The sequence below is a fragment of the Suncus etruscus genome, chromosome 10 (genome assembly GCF_024139225.1).
Source record: "Suncus etruscus isolate mSunEtr1 chromosome 10, mSunEtr1.pri.cur, whole genome shotgun sequence".
NCBI classification, from domain to species: domain Eukaryota; kingdom Metazoa; phylum Chordata; class Mammalia; order Eulipotyphla; family Soricidae; genus Suncus; species Suncus etruscus.
Genome location: NC_064857.1, coordinates 18262637 through 18284671, shown reverse-complemented (window position 1 = coordinate 18284671; position 22035 = coordinate 18262637). Strand labels below are relative to the sequence as shown.

Genomic DNA, 22035 nt, shown 5'->3' with positions numbered 1-22035 from the left:
AGGCAGGGGATACAGGGGGTGGGTAATGTTACGCTGGTGAAGGGGGGTGTTATGGTTATGACTGTAACCCAACTATGATCATGTTACTTAAATAAAAAATATATTTAAAAAAAACAAAGAAGGCTAAACTAGCATGTATCACAAACAAGTAAATCCCTAGTTACTAAATTTATAAGATATATAAACAATTATTTCAGAGTGGTAGCACAACGATAGGGCATTTACCTTGCACGCAGCTTACCCAGGATGGACATGGGTTTGATCCAGAGCATCCCATATGGTCTCCCAAGTCTACCAGGAGTGATTTCTGAGTGCAGAGCCAGGAGTAACGCCCTGAGTGCCACTGGGTGTGGTCCAAATAATTCCCCCAAAGGAACACCCCTCAAAACCCAATAAAACTATATTTAAAATTGGCCTGTGTTGATTTAAGTTTTGATAATTGTATTTGTATTATAACAGGCATTAAGAATTAAATTTGTATCTATAAAAAGGTGGTTGATGGGAGATTGGGGACACTGGTGAGCTGGATGTCACACTGATGGTGGGATTGATATTTGAACATTTAATGCTTGAAATGACTGTATAATGAACAAATTGATAAATAAAAATATGGCATCATAATACATTTTTTTAAAAACTTTATATATGTAAGGACACATTTTACAGAAATGGTCACATTACAGATTCTAGGTGGATGTGTTTGGATTATATCAGTAAACTTCCTATATAATCTATACTATTATATTATATTAATTATTATTATTATTATTTGGTTTATTTTATTTTGATTAATTATATTATATATAGTACTTATATTATTTTTATTAATTACATTAATTATCATTATTGGTTTCTTTTCTTTTTCTTTTTTTAATATAATTTTTATTTTGATCATAGTGGTTTACACATTGTTGACAATAATATTTTAGGTACATATCAACATAATATCAGGGGGATTTCCATCACCAAATTATCCTCCCTACACCTCTGTTCCCATCTTCCCTCCGATATCTTCCTCCCTCAATCCTGGGGCTGCTAGAATACGTGGTCCCCTCTGATCCTTAGTCTCTATTTTTTTACCTTTATAGAGTCTTTATATACCTATTTTTACTAAAAACATTTGAATACAAATCTATGTGTTATAATATACCAGCTTTGGGCCCAGAGAGATAGAACAGCAGTGTTTGCCTTGCAAGCAGCCGATCCAGGACCAAAGGTGGTTGGTTCGAATCCCGGTGTCCCATATGGTCCCCCGTGCCTGCCAGGAGCTATTTCTGAGCAGACAGCCAGGAGTAACCCCTGAGCAACGCCGGGTGTGGCCCAAAAACAAAAACAAAAAAACAAAAAAAAAAGAAATAATATACCAGCTTTACAATGAATAACAATGAAACATATACCTTTAAATTTTGTTCTGTGATAATCTAAGTTTACGAGGAATTTTAGGATCTCCATAATTTTTGTATGCTACACCTTAGACTAATAAGAATGTCACAATGTCTTTTGAATTGACCAAAAGTGTTCATTGAATTCAATATAATAAAACTCATTTTGTTCCAAAAACTTATGTAGATTCAAAACAACTATATAGTACTGTTTATGAACAAATTTTGGGTGATGGGCTTTTTCTTTGCTTCTTGTTTTGATTTTAGCTAAAAGATAGCAACACAGAAATCCAGTGCAACTTGATTTGGTTCAGATATGTATATAAGTTATAAAAGTGCACAGACCTGAGGTTTCACATTTGTAGTTATTTAATTTATACTCATATGTGCAGCATCAACTCCAACAAGACTATTTCCAAAACAGGATATTTATAACTGAAGGTTATACCAATCTTCACACTATTTTTTTCAGGATACCATCTGCACCTTAGTGTTGAGATAAAGTGCCAATCAAAATTGCCTTGTCTTGTTATCAATTACCACTTTCATTGAATTTCAATAGGAAACAATTTGTTGTTGCTTTTAACAAATAATAAAAAAAAGTTTACGTATTGTCCTAATAATCTCATTCTAATTTTGATCAGTCTAGGAACCTATCAAAAATGTGGTTATGCATACCAACTGATAAATTTGGAGAATTTATGAATACAGAGTAGTTTCCTTTTATTTTCAAATTGCTTTGTCAGTATTTTGCTTTTTTTGTTTTGTTTTGTTTATTTTGGGCCACACCCGGTGATACTCAGGGCTTACTCCTGACTATGCGCTCAGAAATTGCTCTTGGCTTGGGGACCATATGGGATGCCAGGGGATCAAATTGTGGTTGATTCAGGCAAGGCAGATGCCTACTGCTTGTGTCACCGCTCTGGCCCCTTATTTTGCTTCTTGATAACTTTATAAAATGTGTTGTTTTACAATGAAACTAGAAAAAAGAAAATAGTACTTAAATATATGCCCAACACTCTATCTACTTTATTTTACTAGTATTGTCTCACTTTAGTATGACTATTTTATGCTAATTATGTTACTTATTAAAGTAAGTCATAGTTCACTCTTAGCACCATAAAATCATACTGATTTTGAGAAATATATCATGTCATATATCCACCTGATTGTGTGATATGAAATAATTTTATTATCCTAAAATTACCTTATGTATTACCTATTCATTTCTTCCACCCTTTTTCCTAAAAACTGAAAATAGCGCTATTTTTCACTTCTCTGGATTGTTGCCATATCTAGGCTATTATATCATAGGAATAATACAGTATCTCCTCAAGATTAAATTCTTGGGGGCTAGAATAATAATAAAGTGGTCAAGGCACTTATTTTTCACATCTCTGTCTCAGGTTAACTCCCTGGCATTCCATATGGTTCTCCAAGCTTGCCAGAAGTAATTCCTGAGCACAAAGACTGGAATAACCATTGAGCACTATCAGAGGTGGTCCCAAAATCATCCCACCCTCAAAAGAGACTATATTCTATCTCACAATATATATTTCAAATAGATTCACCCATATCCTTTGTGGCTTGATAGGGATTTTCATTAATCATTGGTTTTATTCCTCTGAATGGTTGTATTTGTACTAGTTTAGCCATTTGTTGAAGGTTGCCTTCCATGCATTTATTATTGACAATTTTGATAAAACAAAGCTTGAATAAGACTTGATAGTACAGCTGGCAAGGCACTTGCTTTGTACACAGCTGATTTCCCTCCCTCCAAACTCATATGCTCCTTAAGCTGCCCAAGATTGGTGTCTGATTGCAGAGTCAGGAGTAAGCTCTGAGCTTATATAGTGCTAAAGCCTATAATATTAATAATAATAATAATAATAAAGCTTTAATGAGTATTTTTCTTTTAAAATTTTAGTATGAACTTTAGCTTTTAACTCATTTGGGTCAATACTTAAAGATATGATTGTATAATACTGTGATTAGTTTTGTGAGAAATTGCCAAACTAGTTATTTGATTTTGCATTCTCACTGGCAATCACTGAGAGCACCTTCTTGTTCTACCTCTTTGCTAACATTTGGTGTTTCGAGTGTTTAAATGTCTGCATCACTATCACTATCTCATTTCAGTTTACAATTCTTTATACATATGATAGTGAGCATCCTTTAATTTTTTTATTTTCTATCTGTGCTTATTTTTTTGTGAATTATCTGTTTAGATGTCTTATGCATTGTTTTGCTTTTGTTTGTGGGCCACACCCGATGATGCTCAGGGGTTACTCCTGGCTATGCACTCAGAAATCGCTCCTGGCTTGGGGGACCATATGGGATGCCAGGGGACTGAACCAAGGTCCGTCCTGGGTCAGCAGCATGCCCTACCGCTTGCATCATCACTCCAGCCTCTGTCTTGTACATTTTAATTGAACTGTTCCTCATATTATTCAGATGTTTATTTGGGGGTGGTGGGAAACACCCAGCTGTGTTCAGGGCTTACTCTGGGCTCTATACTCAGGGACTATGTGATCATGAGTATATTTTAATATGTCTATTTGCTATGTGTATATCTTTATTGACATATATGTGTTTTGAATTATCTGTAAATTTTAATTGGATTGTTCCTCATTTTAATTGGATTGTTCCTTTTTTGGGAGGTGGGGTGAGGGAAAACTCAGCTAGATTCAGGGCTTACTCTTGGCTCTGTTCTTGGGGACCAATGGAGCTTTGGAAATCATATGTGATGTGAAATCAGCCATGTACAAGGCAAGTGCCTTTCTCTCTACTGTCTCTATTTCCTGAATTTTTTAACATTTTATAAAACATCTTTGAACATAATTACTGTATAAAAAATTCTTTCTAGACTGTGGCATTTCTTTTCATCCTCTGAGCAAGTATTCAAGCCAGTAATTTACCCTCCTAACTCATATATAACTGAAAACAAGTAAACAGCTAGCTGTCATAAAGAGCTTATAATAACTGTAAAAGATACTCTTTCACATATTAATATTGCACTTCAATAGCACACTGAAATAAAAAGTAACCGTCATGAGTAAGCATTTCATTACATTTTAAATTAAGACACAAAAGTTTTTCATGTTATCACTACTAATGAATTCAATTCAACTCATTTTTTCTCATGTCTTCTATGTGTCTGACCTGATGCTATAGTAAGAGACAAAAATACAAGAAAAATACCCACAGTCTGGGGTTCAGTCTTAGAAGAGAGAACCTTAATCTAATAATCACATTGCTGATTGTGAAAACTATTTCTCTCTATGGGCCTGTAGTTTCAGTTACTTGAGACAAGAGAGGCCTGAAATGTTTACATTACATAGAATATTGGGAAATTAAAATTAGTGAAGGCATTCATCTCTTATAATATAGTAAATATTATAATTATAATTATTCTAGTATCTCAAAGTTTCCTAGAAGATTTCTCATTTTCATGAATTCTAGATTCAGTTCATTTTAATGAATTATACTATTATTGGTTAGTATATAAATATACTTAGGGTTACTTATATTCTCTCCATTTTTAATACAAGATTTATAGTTTTATATTTTGCATATATTTTGTATTTTATATTATAGGTATTTTGCATATTTTTTAATCATTTTGTGAAAGTTGTGGGCCTATTTTGAGGGGGTTATGTTTCACTTTATTTGTTGAAAAGATTATTTTCTACAATAAATTAGTTTTTTGGGGGGGCTCCACCCAGTGATGCTCAGGGGTTACTCCTGACTATGTGCTCAGAAATCGCTCCTGGCATGGGGACCATTCTGGATGCCAGGAATCGAATGAGGTTCATCCTGGGTCAGCTGCTTGTAAGGCAAATGCCTACTGCTGTACTATCGCTCAGGCCCCATCCGAATAAATTAGTTTTTAACTTTTGTTAATCAATGATTAGAGATCTGTATTGGTCTATTTAGTCTCCATTCTCCTCTGATTTTTTTCACACTAATATCCAGCTGTTTGTATTAATCTAGTTTTATAATAAACCATAAGTTTAAATAATTTATGTACTTTGCATTTGGTTTTTTTTTTTTTCCAGTAGCTCATTGCTATGATCTTGCTATGGTGCTATGGATCTTTTGACATTCCATATCATTGTTTTGGTCACACTAGAGCACAGCCAGGCATACCATAATCATGTGAATGAACGAGGAAACTGGAAAGCCTGTCTGGAGTACAGGTGGGGGTGGGGTGGGATGGAGGGAGATTTGGGACATTGGTGGTGGGAATGTTGCACTGGTAAACCGGGGGTGTTCTTTACATGACTGAAACCTAATCACAATTATATTTGTAATCAAGATGTTTAAATAAAGAAAAAATTATTCATTATAAAAAAGTATTTTAAAATATTTTAGTTCAGTTAAAAATTCGGTGTTTACTGAATCAATGACATCCTTATTCATTTTCTAGCTTACAAATCTATGTATTACTTACTGAGAAGGACATTTAAGTTTCCAATTGTAACTGTAGATTTTTTTCCAGCTTTCTCTTCAGATTCTAAAGTTTTTAGATACATATACAATGAAGATTTTTATGCTTCTAGGAAAATTGACCCTTTTATTATTATTATAAATATTCTTCCTAACATTAGTGATCTCCCTTTCTTTTTTTTTTTTTTTTTTTTTGGTTTTTGGGCCACACCCGGTGACGCTCAAGGGTTACTCCTGGCTATGCGCTCAGAAGTTGCTCCTGGCTTGGGGGACCATATGGGACACCGGGGGATCGAACCGCGGTCCGTCCTAGGCTAGCGCAGGCAAGGCAGGCACCTTACCTCTAGCGCCACCGCCCGCCCCCCTCCCTTTCTTTAAAATGAGCATCGTCTTATAAATATTGCTATTCCAATTTTTGATCACTATTAACATATATAAAAGTCATATTTAATTTTAGTATATGCATGTATTTATATTTAAAGAGCTTTATATTCAACAAAATTGGGTATTATATTTAGCTAAATAGAAACTAAATTATAATTGTTACATTATTTCACTTTTTATTTTTAATATATATTAATATCTTAAACACCTTGATTACAAATACGATTGTAATTGGGTTTCTGTCATGTAAAGAACACCCCTCTTCAATGGTGTCAATTTAACTAAAGAAGTGAATGACCTATACAAAGAAATATACTAGAAAACACTACAAGAAAAAAAGGCACAAGGAAATGGAGGAATATAGGCTGCTCATGGATCAACATTATTAAAATGGCAATACCCCCCAAAGTATTGTACATGTTTAATGCAATGCCTCTGAGAATACCCATGATATTCTACAAAGAACTGAATCAAACACTCCTGAAATTCATTTCGAAGAAAAAATTCTGAAGAATTGCTAACACAATCCTTTAGAAAAAAGATGGGAGGCATAAAATTTCCAAACTTTAAACTGTATTACAAAGCAATAGTCATCCAAACAGAATGATTTTGGAATAAAAACAGACCTCAGATCTATGGAATATACTTGAGTATTCAATAAATGAGCCCCAGACATATAGTCAATCTTTGGCATAGGGCAAAAAAGAAAAAAAATAGAGCAAGTAAAGCCTCTCCAACAAATGTTTTTGGGACAACTGGTTAACCACATGCAAAATCAGAGATTTCAGACTATTATCTAACACCATGAAAGCATATCAAACCAAATTGTATTAAAGACCATGATATATATCTGAAACAATAATGTACATTGAAGACAACAAGGAAACATTTTCAAAACACTCCATGACATTGAGCTTAAAGGCATCTTCAAAAAGGAAATACCACTGTCCAAAAAAAGTGGAAGCAGTTACAAACAAATGGGACTACATTAAATTGAGAAGCTTCTGCACCACAAAGGAAACACTGACTTGAATACAAACTCCATCCATGGAATGGGAAAATCTATTCACTCAAAACCTAACTGAGAAGGGGCTAATATTCAAGATATACAATGTGCTAACAAAATTTAACAAGAAAACAAATCATCTAACCCCATCAAAAATGAGGAGAAGAAAAGAACAGACATTTTCTCAAAAATGCAGATGACCAAAAGGCACACATAAAAATGCTTCATCTCAATAATCATTGGGGAGATGCAAATCTAAACAATGTGGTATCATCTAAAGCCACAGAGACTGGCACACATCACAAAGAACAAGAACAAATAATGCTGGCAAGGATACAGGGAGAAAGGAACTCTCACTCATTGCTTATGGTAATTCTGTCTAATTCCACCTTTCTGGTAAACAATACAGATATTCCTCAAAGATCTTGAAATTTAGCTCGCATATAATCCAGTAATATCATGCCTAGGGATATACCCTAGGAAAACAAAAATACAGCACAAAATAGCCTCTGTACACCTGTTTATTCCACCACTATTTACAATGGTCAGAATTTAGAAACAACTCAGATGCCCAATAGATTAGCAGATAAAGAAACTGTAGTACATTTACACAATGGAATACTACGCAACTAATAGAAAAAAATAAAGTCATAAAATTTGCCTATACATGGATGGATATGGAGATTTTAATGCTGAGTGAAATGAGCCAGAGGGAGAGAGAAAAGATTAGCATAGTCTCACTCACCTGCAGGATAAAAGACAAATAAAATAGTATTAAAATTATATCCAGAGTCAATAATGCTGAATGCTGGGAGGACTAGATCATGAATTAAAGCTTAGCACAGATAGTGGTGAGTGCAGCTGGAACACAAACCACAATAAAATCTACCATAAAAATGATAGTGGGATGAGAGAGGCAGGCAGGGTGTTGGAGTGAAGGTGGGAAATGGGAAAATTGCACTGGTAAAGGGTGGTGTATATTCTATGACTGAAACCTCATTAGGAAAATGTTTGTAAACTCGGTGTTTAAATAATAAATAAAATCAAATAAATTTAAAAATCCTAATCCTACCCCAATCCCTAACCTAACACTAAATTTAACACGAACCCTATATCTTACTCTAACCTAATAGTAACCCTAAACCTAATAGTAACACTTACACTAACCCTAATCTAATACTAACTCTAAAATTAACCCTAAACCTAACTCTAACCTTAATACTAACACTAACCTAACCTAAGCCTAACTCATTAAGCCCTAGCTCTAACCCTAACCATAAAAAGATGATTATAGATTAATATAGTATAAAATAAATACTACAAAGTTAAAAATAAAAGAAATCCTTACAGTTAAATTAAGATAATATCTTTGTGGGAATGTTGCACTGCTGTAGGGGGGGTGTTCTATTTATGCCTGAAACCCAACTACAATCATGCTTGTAATTATGGTGCTTAAATAAAGATTTTTAAAAAAGATAATATATTTGTAATATCATCAAACACACATATTACGCTTAGGAACAAACTAACAAAAGAATTGTAAAATTTAAGAGCCTGAAAACTACAAACCATCACTGTAGAACCTAAATAAATGCAATTTTTATGATATTCATGGATCAAAAGCATTGCTATGTTGAAAAAAACATTTTCTAGTTGATATTAGGAACATAAGTATTTCTATCAAATGTCCAACCTTGCTCCCTTGAAATTTATATCCTAATTCTAAAATTTATGATAGAATTACAAGGAGGTGAAATAGTTAATAAAATAAATGATCAAATGAAAGGAATTACATTTGGGGCCACACCTCAATAAAATTTAGTATGTTGCTTCCCCTTCAAGTGATCGATTTGACTTCAACCCCCAGGATCCCATATGGTCTCCTGAGCCCATGAGGAGTGATTCCTAAATGCAAAGCAAGGAGGAAATCCTGAGCACCACTAGCTGTGCCCCAAACACTCCAAAAAACTCGCCACCTTAAGAAAAAGGCTCATTGGGCCGGAGAGATAGCACAGCGGCGTTTGCCTTGCAAGCAGCCTATCAAGGACCAAAGGTGGTTGGTTCAAATCCCGGTGTCCCACATGGTCCCCCGTGCCTGCCAGGAGCTATTTCTGAGCAGACAGCCAGGAGTAACCCCTGAGCACTGCCGGGTGTGGCCCAAAAACCAAAAAAAAGAAAAAGGCCCATTTCTTGCTTTCCAAACCCCAAAGCAAAGATAATAAAGACAGTATGGCACTGTCAGGATTTTTGGGAATGGAATAGAATTGATGAGTCCAGAATTAAACCATATCACCTAAGCTCATATTTTTCACAAGAACCGAAATATAATTCAATAGATGAAAAGGTATTATAACACTTGCTTACTCACTTAAATATTAAAGTAAATTTCCTTGTTTAAATGTGAATATTAGTTTCCTGTTTCTTTTTCCCTCTTCCTTTCTCTCTTCCTTTTCCCTTCTTTCCTTTATATTTCTCTTTTTCTTCTTTATACATGCCTCTCCTTTTTCTACCTCCCTCTTTCTTTCTCTGCTGCTTCTTCCTCTTCTTTCTTCCTCTTTTTCTTCCTTCATCTTCTCGCTCTTCCTCTTGTATGACAAATAGCATTGCTCATAGTCAGAATGAATAAATATTTATATAAGAAGAAAAATATGTAATACAGGCTGACACTGAAGAAAGTCAGAGAGAAAAAATTGACAGAAGACATGAAATATTTCCTATCTCTCAGAAAATGTGATTGCTATTGGAAACACCACAGTGATTCTACTTTTACATTTGAGTTTATTGAAGAGGACTAAGGAGGACAAATAAGATACCTAAAATCAAAGTTCTTGCTAAAACAAAGGTAATAACTATTTACATCTTCAGTACTTAGTTCATTTTCCTTTATGGTGTCAGCATTCTTTATTTGTTAATCGAACAGTTGAGAGCTTTATTCATATGACCCTTTTGGGTACAATAATGAAGACAGAGCCAAAATATTTATATCCTTTGGGTACTTATATCTTAATTATACTTAATGATATCTTCGTTTCCCTTCAAACTCCTCAATGACTTCCTGGTGCCTAAGAAAAATTTGAGAAGTTCTTTGTACTAACTATCACAGTGTAACAACACAATGTCACCTGATTCTCTAGCTATCTAGAAATATATTTCAAGGAAAACTATTGTCTGAGGAATATCTCTATTCTGTTTGATACCAACTACATATATTTAAATATTTCACAAACACATGTGACAAGCACAAGAAGAAATATACAGGGGCTGAGGATAGTATACAGTGAGTAGGTTGTTTCCAGATTTTGCTTATTGGAAATAAACACAAGTGAACATATGTAAATATGTCTTTTCTGATTAGTATTTTTATGCTTTGGAGATAAAAACCGAGCAGTGGAAATAAAGTGTACATTTCTTATATAACTATGGAGGACATTTTGTAATAAAACACAGAAGAGCAAGAACAGCAAAATCAGCATCAATTAAATCAAAGAAAAAATGATTAGTTTTCTAAAGGAGATTCTGAAGAGCTGTGTGTATGACCTCATTAATCCAACTGAACAGTACAATGGCAATCTCAAGAAAGTTATTTGTAAATAACTTGAGAGAAGGCAAAAGGAAGTACTTGAACCATCTTGTTCTGCCTCACAAACTGAGGGGGAAATAATGGAGGGCACCAAGACCAAACAGTTCTATGAACATTGAGTAAAATTAAAAAATGATCAGACTTGAACACCAAATCCAAAACCAACTACAACAGATACCCAATCTACAACAGGCTAGACACAGGAGGGGCCACTTATACTAGCAGCCTGGGGGGCAAAGGAGGGGCTATATGGGATGCATGCTGGAAACTGGGGCAGAGGGAGGACAACATTGGTGGTGGGAATGCCCATGATTCAATGTCACTATTTACCTGAAATACCACTGTGAATGATTTGTAATCCACTTTGGTCAAAATAAAAATTATTAATAAAAAAAGGAAGCTAAAATACATCAGGAACTCTCATTCACTACAGGTAAGAATGCAAAATGACACATTCATTTTGGAAGCCAGTGGCATTTGTTAGAAAGCTACCAAAAACTAAATGCAGCATTACACATAATTTAGATTTATAATTCTATCAAAATAAATTGAAAATGCATGGACAAACAAAAACTTGCACATGAATATTTTAAATGCTTTATTTATAATTGTTCCAAAATTAGAACAAAGAGACCCTTCAAGCAATGAATGGATAAACAAGTGTGGTTAATTCATTCAGGGGAACATTATTTGGCATGAGAAGTGAAATTATAAAATCTATAAAATTGTAATTTTATAGATTATACGTGATAAAATTATAGAAAAGTCAGAGGAAACTTACACACATTTGTAAGAAAGAATGCAATCTGAAAATCTACATTATTACATTCAATTGATGACATTCTTGAAAGGCAAAACTAAAGAGACTGTAAACTAATTTGAGTGGCTACCATGAGTTCAGGGACAAAAGGAAGAGAAGAACCAGTGGAACACTGGAAATGGTTAGATTTAATGAAATTATTCTTAGGATATTCTACTAGTGAATACATGACATTCACATTTATCAAAAACTCATTGAATTATATAGCACAAAAAAGAAAACTTTAATGTCTACCTTGATAACATATCAATGTTGGCCCATCAAATGTAACACGTGTGACATTCAAATGCAAAATATTAATAATAAAAGGAACTGAACCGTGAGGGAACTGTATGAGAATGCTCTATATTTTTTTGCTAAATTATTCTTTCAGAATAACTTATAGAATGCATTCATTATCATAAATGCTTTAGTAAATAAAAATAATCTCAGCAAATTATATACATACATATACGTCTAAACACTAAACACGCTTTATTTTTAGGGTTTTGGGTCACCCCCAGTGATGCTCAGGGGTTACTCCTGGATATGCACTCAGAAATCACTCCTGGCAGGCTCGGGAAACCATATGGGACAATGAGGATAACAGAAGTCAGTCCTGGGCTAGATGCCTGCAAGGCAAACACCCTACTGCTGCACCACCTCTCCGGCCCTAAACACACTTTTAATTATGCACTCATATTCAGGTAAAATAACTTTACATCCATTTTCAAAATTTTGAAAAAATTTCTTTCCTCTATTGATATAATGCTTTTTTAATAGAGACTATCAATAGGACAAGAGGAAACACAGATAGTTATGTTAAATTATGCATACAGGAATGTGATGGTGGAGAGAACCAGGACTGAAATAAAATCTAATAAGAAATACTTTTCTAAAAGATATTATGATGCTATCTATAACAAATAGTGAGTGGCTGATCAAAATTGGTTTGTTTGGGGGCAGGAATCACTCCTGACAATGCACAAGGAACCATATAGGTAAGATACCACGTTTCAAACTAGGGCCAGACATGTACAAGGGAAATGCCCTACCCGCTGTACTATCTCTTAGGTCTCCCACCTTTTATTCTTATTTCACTTTCCTTTAAAGGAATATGGATTGCGTTTAAATATAAAATCGCATACCATCTGAATAGAGAATCTTTTCTCAGTTAATAAAATGTGTGTAAAACAAAACAAAAACATACCACGTAATCGAAGCTGACTCTTAGAATATTCACATATTCTTTTCCGCCTTTACCTTTAATTTCACAATCAGATGATGCAACTGGCAACAGAACAAGGATCAAGGAAGGAATTCCAAAGATGTACCTAAAAGAAACTAAATTTAAGAATAAGTAAGAAAAGCATAATATTATAAGTAATATCATACGAGGTTATGGTGTTTCAATTGGCTTATTTCTAATACATTTTAAAAAGCATTTCAGTTTTTAGTTTGGGGAAAAATTCTAAAAATAGCCACTATTCTATAAACCAAATGGAGTTGTGTTTTACAACTCAGATTTTTCCACTTTGTATTTGGAAATTATTCTTTAGGAAAGGATAGACAAGGTACAATGAGAGCCATCTCCTTGCTTCTAAAATACACCTGCACTTTAGGCTTTTTTCAATGCATTACAGTTTATTTAGTTTTTTTTTTTTTTGAACCAAAAGAAATTGATTTATTTTAATAGATTTCTCCACATAGTTTATTTAGTGTTTTACTTGTATTTCAGATATCTGTAAGAAAAGGAACGTATAGGTTAACAGGAAAATTACAGCTGAAGAAAATTTGCTTAATTTTGGTTTTATCATCTATGGCATATGATTGTATATTAGTGTAGAATGTGATTCACCCCTCCCCCGAGACTCTAGTCAGATAGATACTGGATGTAGCATTGCAAGTTTCTCTTTGATGTGGTACTGTGATTAAGTTCATTTATTTTCATAATATGAGGGGGAAGTTCCCTAGATGCTAGACCGTTCAAGGTTGAAGGTTTAATGGACCAGATGTTGGGGTACATGAATTCTGTGATGCCAGTGCTATGGGTCTTCAGAGCTACATACTGCAATGCTCAGTGCCCTAAGGGCCACACCTACAGTGCTCTGGGGACCTAGAGCTGTACATGGTGATGTTGTAATAATAAGGGGGCAGGGAACTGTGATATTGGGAGTGGAATCAGAGTTGGGTATGTGCAAGGTATGCCCTTGAGTCCCTGTACTCTCTTCATCCATTATTTTTTTTAATTTTAGTAATGATTCATAAAGGGTTTACTCTTTCCAAAACCATGACAAAGCTCTTTTGTGACTCCTTTACCTTTCCTTTCAGTATCTTCTCTCTCTCTCTAAAGTCCAAGATTCCATAATTTAAAATATAGCTCTGTCCATCATCTTGATGTTACAAAAACACAATAAATTAATTTATTCAACATAAATTATATGGTTTATACATTTTCCCATAATGCCTATCAATTAGGAGTTTTGTAATCAAAAAAGTGAAATGATAAATGGGACAGAAAAAATATACTGGAAGCAAGTCAGCCAGAGATTTCCAGAGATATTAACACTTGAATATCTAGGCATCACATTCTTTGCTTTTTTTGTTTTTTGTTTTTGGTTTTTGGGCCACACCCTGTGATGCTCAGGGGTTACTCCTGGCTATGTGCTAGAATCACTCCTGGCTTGAGGGACCATATGGGATATCGGGAATTGAACCGAGATCCGTCCTGGATCAGCTGCGTGCTATCACTCCGGCCCTATGCATCAATTTCTTCATTAACTACCACATATAAATTTTTCTCTAGACTATTGAGTTACAGTAACAATATATTTCCTGTGAATTTCCCAAATCAATTTTTAGTATACTGGTTAAATGCATATTATTAATATTTTTTATTTGAGGGCCACACCTGGTGACACTTAAAGGTTACTCCTGGCTATTTGCACAGAGATAGCTCCTGGCTTGGGGACCATATGGGACTGAGGGGGATGAAACCGAGGTTCCTTCTGGGTCAGCCATGTGCAAGGCAAACGCCCTACCACTGTACCAACGCTCTGACCCCTATATTATTAAATTTTTATTGAAGGAGATCCTACCAAGTTCTGCTCAGGGGGCAAAGGAGCCACTCCTGGTCATTCTTAGCCAAATGGCCAGTGGTTCAATATAAGAGCTTGTTGTTTTTGTTTCTGTTTTGTTTGTTTGTTTTTGTTTTTGTTTTTGTCATTGCTTGTGTGTTCTTTTTTCTTCAACAACCACAGAACTCTAATTATCTTGTTCTGCCTCATAAATTGAGAGGGGAAAAAAGTGAATGATACCAGGAGCAAACAGTCTCATGAACATTGAGTGGAAATAAAAAATGATCAAACATAAACACCAAAGTCAACGACAACAGAATCAAGATATCCAATCTACAACAAGCTATACACAAAGGGGACCTGTTATACTAGCAGTCCAGGATGAAAGGGGGTGAGGTATGGGATGCATAATGAGAACAAGGGTGGAGGAAGGACAACACTGCTAGTGGGAATGGCCCTAATTCACTGTCATATGTACCTTAAATATAACTATGAAAGACTTGTAATTCACATTGGTCACAATAAAAATTATTAAAAAAAGAATTGATGAATGCAGTGTTGTTTGGGAGCTATGGTATCAGGAACTACCAGAACTACCCCATCAGTACTCAGTACTCAGTACTCACCAATACTAAGCAATAAGTGCTCTGGGTACCATGTGATACCTGGTATCAAACTGGGGCTGAGTGCATGCCCTTTCTATTTTCCCCCACACCACAAGTTATTTCTTTCAAATGCCTTCTCATACTAAGAGCAAACTTTACACATCAAATAACTATCATTGCAACAATAGCACAAAGACTGCTAAACACCTGGTGTACTGTCATTGAATATCATCTATCACTTAAAAATTAGTAACTCCCCATAATAAACTATGTGCTATGGATAACTGCTACATTTACAAACAAAGAAGACAGGTTGGGTACCAGATATGAAAACAAAGTCAAGTCCTACATCTTCTTATTTTGGTGAGCTCTGATGCAGGTAATAGAAACAAAAGTCCAGGATTAAGATGGAAAAGCTGTTTGTTCATAGTTTCATAAACTTGCCACTAAAGTCTATATGCATAATGTGCAGGCAATTAATAATGATGAAGATAAGACTTAATTTTAAGTTTTTAAATATGTGCCACACACTAGTAGATGCCTTATTCGTACCATACAAAACTATAAAATGAGCCCTGAAGGTTTTTATTTGTTTATTTATTGGTAAAACAGATATTAGATGTCATGTTTGTATTCTATTATGAGCTTGAAATATCCTTTACCAGGATTTATTCTTTTTACAAATGGCCATAATTTTTGGCAATACGTAAGCATAGTGGTCTTTGACCCCACCCTGTATACTACATGTAACTTTACCTGCAAGACCCTCCCATTTATTGGGGGGGTCTTTGGAAGGTTATAAAAGGTTTGGCCTCAAGGTCAAAAGGAGGATTTACCTGAATGGAGAAGGAGGCAGGAGAAGAGATGACTGAGGGACTAGGTACAATGCAGGGCTGAATAGAATGCAGCGTAAATGGTTACTATAGGCCACACATGTTGCCCAGGGCAAATAAAGATGTTATCTCTCTGAAAGCCTAACTATATGTGAGTTTTCTGCCTGCCACAATCACCTGAACTGGCAGACCCACCAGGGCTGATGGAGAAGGTGAAGCCACATGGTCCTGAGTTGGAGGACAAAGGCCTCCATCACCATTCACCTCCATCCAAGCGCATCCAAAGGGCTCTGATACTACAGTGGTCTTCCCAATAAATGTCTCACTACACAATTTTACAGAACTCTGCAATCCTCTATTATAATTATTCCTTTCTCCTTAAGCATCCAAACAATGATCAGTTGCTACTTGTTTACTAAATCTCTACTTTGTAAAAAGATCTCCACAGATAATATAGATACAATCCCTTTATTTTCTCAGTCACTGTAACAGGTGTCCAGAAAGGGATATTTAGGAAAAAACAAAACAAAACAACTGAAAAGTGAAAACTGTACAGAATAATATTTTAAGTAAGCTTTCAGGAGAATAAAATAAAATTAAATATAGGACTGAAAATAGAGACATTATTTAAAAATTCATGAATATTTTCCCAACATCCACCCTTTAAGTGTTTAGTAAATTAAATTATTCAATATACTATGAGCACTGGGGCAGGAGCGGTGGTGCAAGCAGTAGGGCATTTGCCTTGCACATGCTAACCTAGGACAGACTGAAGTTCAATTCCCCGGCATCCCATATGGTCCCTCAAGTCAAGAGCGATTTCTGAGTGCAGAGCCAGGAGTAAACCCTAAGCATCAAACAAAATGTGTATATATATACACACAAAACAAAATGTGTATATATATATACATACATATATTTATATATATATTTATACATACATACATATATTGTTAATACTCTCAACTGATGGTCTGGTTGGAATTCAGTCTTATGTGTAAGGGTCTGTGTGTCTGTGTGTTCCAATTAATTTTTGAATTCTAAAATAAAATTCGACTTGTACATGAGAGAACTTAATTGTGTGAGATGCATCTATATATCTGCCATTAGTTAAGGAAATTGCAGCTACAGCTTTTATGAAGGAGACATCTATGTTAGTAAAAACTGTGATTGAATGGATAGATCATCTTTTAAGCTTCATTAAGTTTGTTCCATAAAATCAAATTTTTAAATTAGTGTTTCTCCAATTTCAAGCACATTATTTTATTACTGTTGATTATTTTTGTTTGTTTGCTTGCTTGAGGGAGCACTGGACAGTGGTTTGAGTCCCAAAGGGTGTTTAGGACTTAACTCTAGATCAGTACTGGAGGTCACAGGCCAGGGAGGGAGCCTGAGTCTACTGCATGCAAGATAGAGAGTAAGATATTAATTGATAGACTAGAAAGTGCTTTTGACATTGTAATCACAGTGGAAAAAGCCACAGCTTTTACTTTTGTTTCAGATTATACTCTCACCCTTCCCCCAATACAACAATCCCCCCAAATCATAAAGATGAACTTGTCTTTATGTGTCCTGAAGGAATTGAAACCGGAGGATTTGTTTTCAGTAGGGAATATGGTTAAACTAGAATGATGACTGTTTAAAAATTCCTTTTGGTTTTTTACTTTCAGCCAAATAATACACTCAACCCTCTGCTGTGCAAGTTATGGGGTCAAAGTGAATATAAATATATTATTTTTATAGTCTATCAACTTTTTCATCAGTCTTTCAAGACCAACAAGTATTTATTGAGTGTATATTCTAAATATTGCTAAGGTCTAATTTCTCTGGGAATTAAAATATTACAAACATGCTTGAGGCATTCAGGATGAAGACATTTGAATCTATAAAACTTGACTTTAGTATAAACACTTGGCATAAGTAAATGGATGACTAATGAAAAAGTTAAATGAATAAACAGTGGACAATAAACATATACAAAAATCAGTTGTAAGGTTACAAAATGTTGACCATGATTAAAGTAATCTAATATCTGCCTCAAATAATATGAAGAGTGAATTTTATTCACAGATCCCAATAATGAACACCTGAGGACATTTATTCAGCCTTCTCTGTGATTTTGCATATATTTTATTTAATCTCCTAACTACTAAAGAGGATAGTACATAAGAAGGATGCTTGCCTTTGCACAGGGTAGGCCTGGTTTCGTTTCCTGGCAATGTAAAAGGTTCCTTTAACATAGCCAGCAATGATCTCTGAGTCCAGAGCCAGGAATAAACCCAAAACTCCACTGAGTGTGACCCCTCAAAACAAAAACAAAAAACAACTAACAATAAATTCCTACTTACTGAGGTAAATACTGTTATATCTCTGCAGATGGAGAGTCTGAGACATAAAGAAATTTTCCCATATAAAATATGCATAGAAGGGTTGGAAATAGTACTGTGGTCAGGGTGTTTGCTTTGCATTCTGTCAATCTGTATTCAGTTCTGTACATCTTGTATAGTCCCTCAAGCACTGCCTGGAGTGATTCCGAGCAGAGAGCCAGGATTTGCCCTGAGTGCCACTAAATGTGGCCCAAAGGAGAAAAAAAAAAGTGCCTAAAATAAAATCCAGGATTAAATTTCAGCTGTCATATTAAAAGCTTAGAAACTCAGTGGGTTGAAGAGATAATTCAGGGACCAGTGAATTCAAGGAAATGATTAGTGAGCTCAATTAGATCTCTGAGTAAGCCTTGGCACCCTAATAGTAAAGGCCTCTCCCCAATATTACAGGGAAAGATCCCAAAGACTCTCAGCACCATTGGATGGAGAGCTACAGTACTGAATAATGCAGGGCCTGGTTTTCTCAGTATTTCCCCCTGAACATTGCTTAGGAGAGCTCCAAAGTAAAAATTTAAAATTATAATAAAGATTTAGAAACAGTTGTTTAGCTACTGAACTTCATTGCTTCCTACAAAACATAACAGAAGGGTTCAGAGTGATAGGACAGCACGTACATAACCAACCTGAGTTTGATTTCCACATCCCATATGGTCCCTGGAACCTACCGGGAGTGATTCCTGAGTGCAGAGCTAAGAGTAGTAACTCCTGAGTACACCAGGTGTGGCCCAAAACAAAAATATCATAACTGTATGTGTTCTGTAGCGCACGCACACATACAAACACACACACACACACACACACACACACACACACACACACACACACACACACAAGCCTCCCAAAAGGGAACTCACTTAGGTATAAGCCGCCTGACCAAGCATCAAATCAGCTACCTCAGGCTCTTGTTTCGAGGGAGGAGGAGGAGACACATTAATGTCTGTTCTTATTCTTCTAAGTTGTATATCACAGGAAAAAGCAGGGATAAAATAACCTCATGCACATATGGCATGAAAGAAGTATTTCAATTGTATTTCATTGTAGTTTTTCAATTGTATTTTAAGCTCTTTAACATTGATATGGTGACATGTGTAATTTTTAGATTTACTCATGGTTTCTAATTCTGTTTTTATGACTATTCTTTATTTTTGTTCTCAAATATGAATCAATTACTCAATCTAGACATAGAGTAGATTAAACTACTTCAACCTCCAAGAGAAGCAAAAAAGAGAAAAAAGCTAAAATACTAAGTAACCTTATCCTTAATTAAACTTCTAGTTAGAACATTTGGAACAAAACAAAAGAAACCAATTTATTGCGATCACTATTATAAAAAATTTGGAGGACTACTCTTGTGTTGATTGATAACATTATCACCTATCTATCCACTTATGAAAATAAAAATCTTTTGCTAATATTACACACATTAGCTTCCATTACTGGTTCTACCACTTCAGAGTATATCAGAAGTGATGCAAGGACTAGAACCTGGAGTTATGCAAGAAAAAAATTGCAGGAGACCAAGGCACAGTGTAAGGAAAAGGGGATGAGAATTTTTTAAGTTCTAATTCTCTATCTCTTGGACATAGAGCCTACTCCAAATATTTCCCATCACAACCTCTAAAACCCCCTTATTTTGTTATTGGGTTGCTTCTTGACTACCTCAATTCTTTTTTTTTTTTTTTGGTTTTTGGTTTTTGGGTCACACCCGGCAGCGCTCAGGAGCTTCTCCTGGCTCTGTGCTCAGAAATCGCTCCTGGCAGGCTCGAGGGACCATATGGGATATGGGATGTCGGGATTCGAACCACTGACCCTCTGCACGCAAGGCAAACGCCTTACCTCCATGCCATCTCTCTGGCCCCAACTACCTCAATTCTTGATCCTTCAATGCTTAAGAGATGGGAGGGGGCCTTTTAGACCTAAAGGGATAGCCGGAAAGGCATAAAGACCAGCATAAAAATGAATAACCCAAAGACCAGAGAGATAATACAGACAATATTAGCTAATACAGAGATCGCATACGGTCCCACCAGACTGCCAGGTGTGATTCCTCAACAGAGAGCCAAGCGTAACCGGGACCGCAGCCAGGTGTGGCCCAGATCAAATAAACAAACAAAGGAATAACCATATTTCTCCCCATTCTCTTACACACACATTTACTTGAGGAAGGATGTATTGTGACATTATTATTTCCTCCAGCACATCCTGTTCTCTCATATCTCCTTTCCCCACTTTTTACCTCCAGTAACCTTGCTGACTCGTTTTATGCGGGCCAGAATTCTGCCAAGGGAATCCAACTCACCGCGACTCTGCCTTGATCCGTTTTAAATCCCTATTCCGCACACAGATAACACCTTAAGTCTCAGGCAGAGTCTTGCAGAGAGCTCTAATTCTATTTATTCCCATGTGCATCAAGCAGTACCCTTCCAGGAAACACTTGAGGAGCGCACAAACCCAGCTGGCTTTTCCCAGTACCAGTCGATAGACCTGGGTTCCCAGCAACAAAATAAATAAATAAGAAAATTCCTATGGGGCTCCATAGGGAAACTCCAGCATGATGGGGGTGTTGATTGAAAGAAAAGGACCGGGATTTTCCAGGGAGATTCTCTTCCCCTAAGGGTTTAAAAAGGGCTCCCGTTGGGAGCTTGCTTTCATTATTCCCTGCGCACTTGGGAGCTGCAAGATGGACAAGCAACCTGGAGAGGCCACCAGCAGCCACAGTAGCAGCAGCAACAGCCAAGCAGCAACCTGGGTGGAAAAGTTGTCAGGGACGCCAAGGTGATGGATAGAGGCCACCGGAGGTCCACCGGGGAGAGAGGGGCAGACTCAGGACTGAGCCCAGCTTGCAAATCAGCACTTCAGTGGGGTGTGCAGTGGGGAGTGCAGGCTGCAGAACTGAAATCTGGGAACCGGCAAAGGAGGCGTGCAGCCACCCCAGGTGCAATATCAGGGCTCTGTGCCAGGGTCAGTCCAAAGTGCAAAGAACCAGATTGGTTCCCGGACGCGCCACCGGGCACGGGGACCCCCTGGAATGAGTTGCCCCAGAGTGCCAACCCGGTGCGCCTCCGGGTTGGCACTGAGCGCTTACCATGGAACATGGTCCGCAGGAGGCGGGCGTGGGCATGGTGGTCGCTAAGGCCGCGGGTTCGAGTCCTGGATGCCCATCGCCTCTGCCAGCATCGGCTGTGCCACCGAGGGGCCGCTGTGTGCGCCGTGCAAGGCTGCCCGGCCTCTGTGCCCAGTGGCTCAAGGCGCGCCTGGCGCCTCATCCATCCCGAATGGGGGCGGCACACTCCACGGCCCGGCCGGGCTCTTCGCCTTGGCCATGACTTCCGTAGGGATGAACCGTCCCGCCGCTTACTTTCAGTTTCTCCTTCAAGCCTGGTCCGCAAGTTCGGGGCTCCCGGGCGCTGCCCAAGGGGTGTCTGCGCCGTCTGCGCCTTTCTGCAAGGCCGCCCGTCTCCTCGCAGCCTCCTGCACACCTGGGCCCACCTGCAGCCTGGAAGGAAGGCAGGTAGGAATTGCAATGCAAATCCACC

The 22035-nt window shown here is 36.7% G+C and overlaps 1 protein-coding gene across 1 annotated transcript in view; it reads right to left on the bottom strand.

The window, feature by feature from the left end:
• The window catches only part of IL7 (interleukin 7), a 40845-nt gene extending 19067 nt beyond the window's left edge, over nucleotides 1–21778 (bottom strand). Inside the window, exons 1-2 of the mRNA XM_049782034.1 lie at nucleotides 21585–21778; nucleotides 12811–12944 (exon numbers count right to left, since the gene is read on the bottom strand). Coding sequence (XP_049637991.1) covers nucleotides 12811–12944; nucleotides 21585–21765 — 315 coding nt within the window. The 5' untranslated portion in view covers nucleotides 21766–21778. The remainder of the gene's footprint in view (nucleotides 1–12810; nucleotides 12945–21584) is intronic.
• Between the last annotated feature and the right edge of the window lie 257 nt (nucleotides 21779–22035).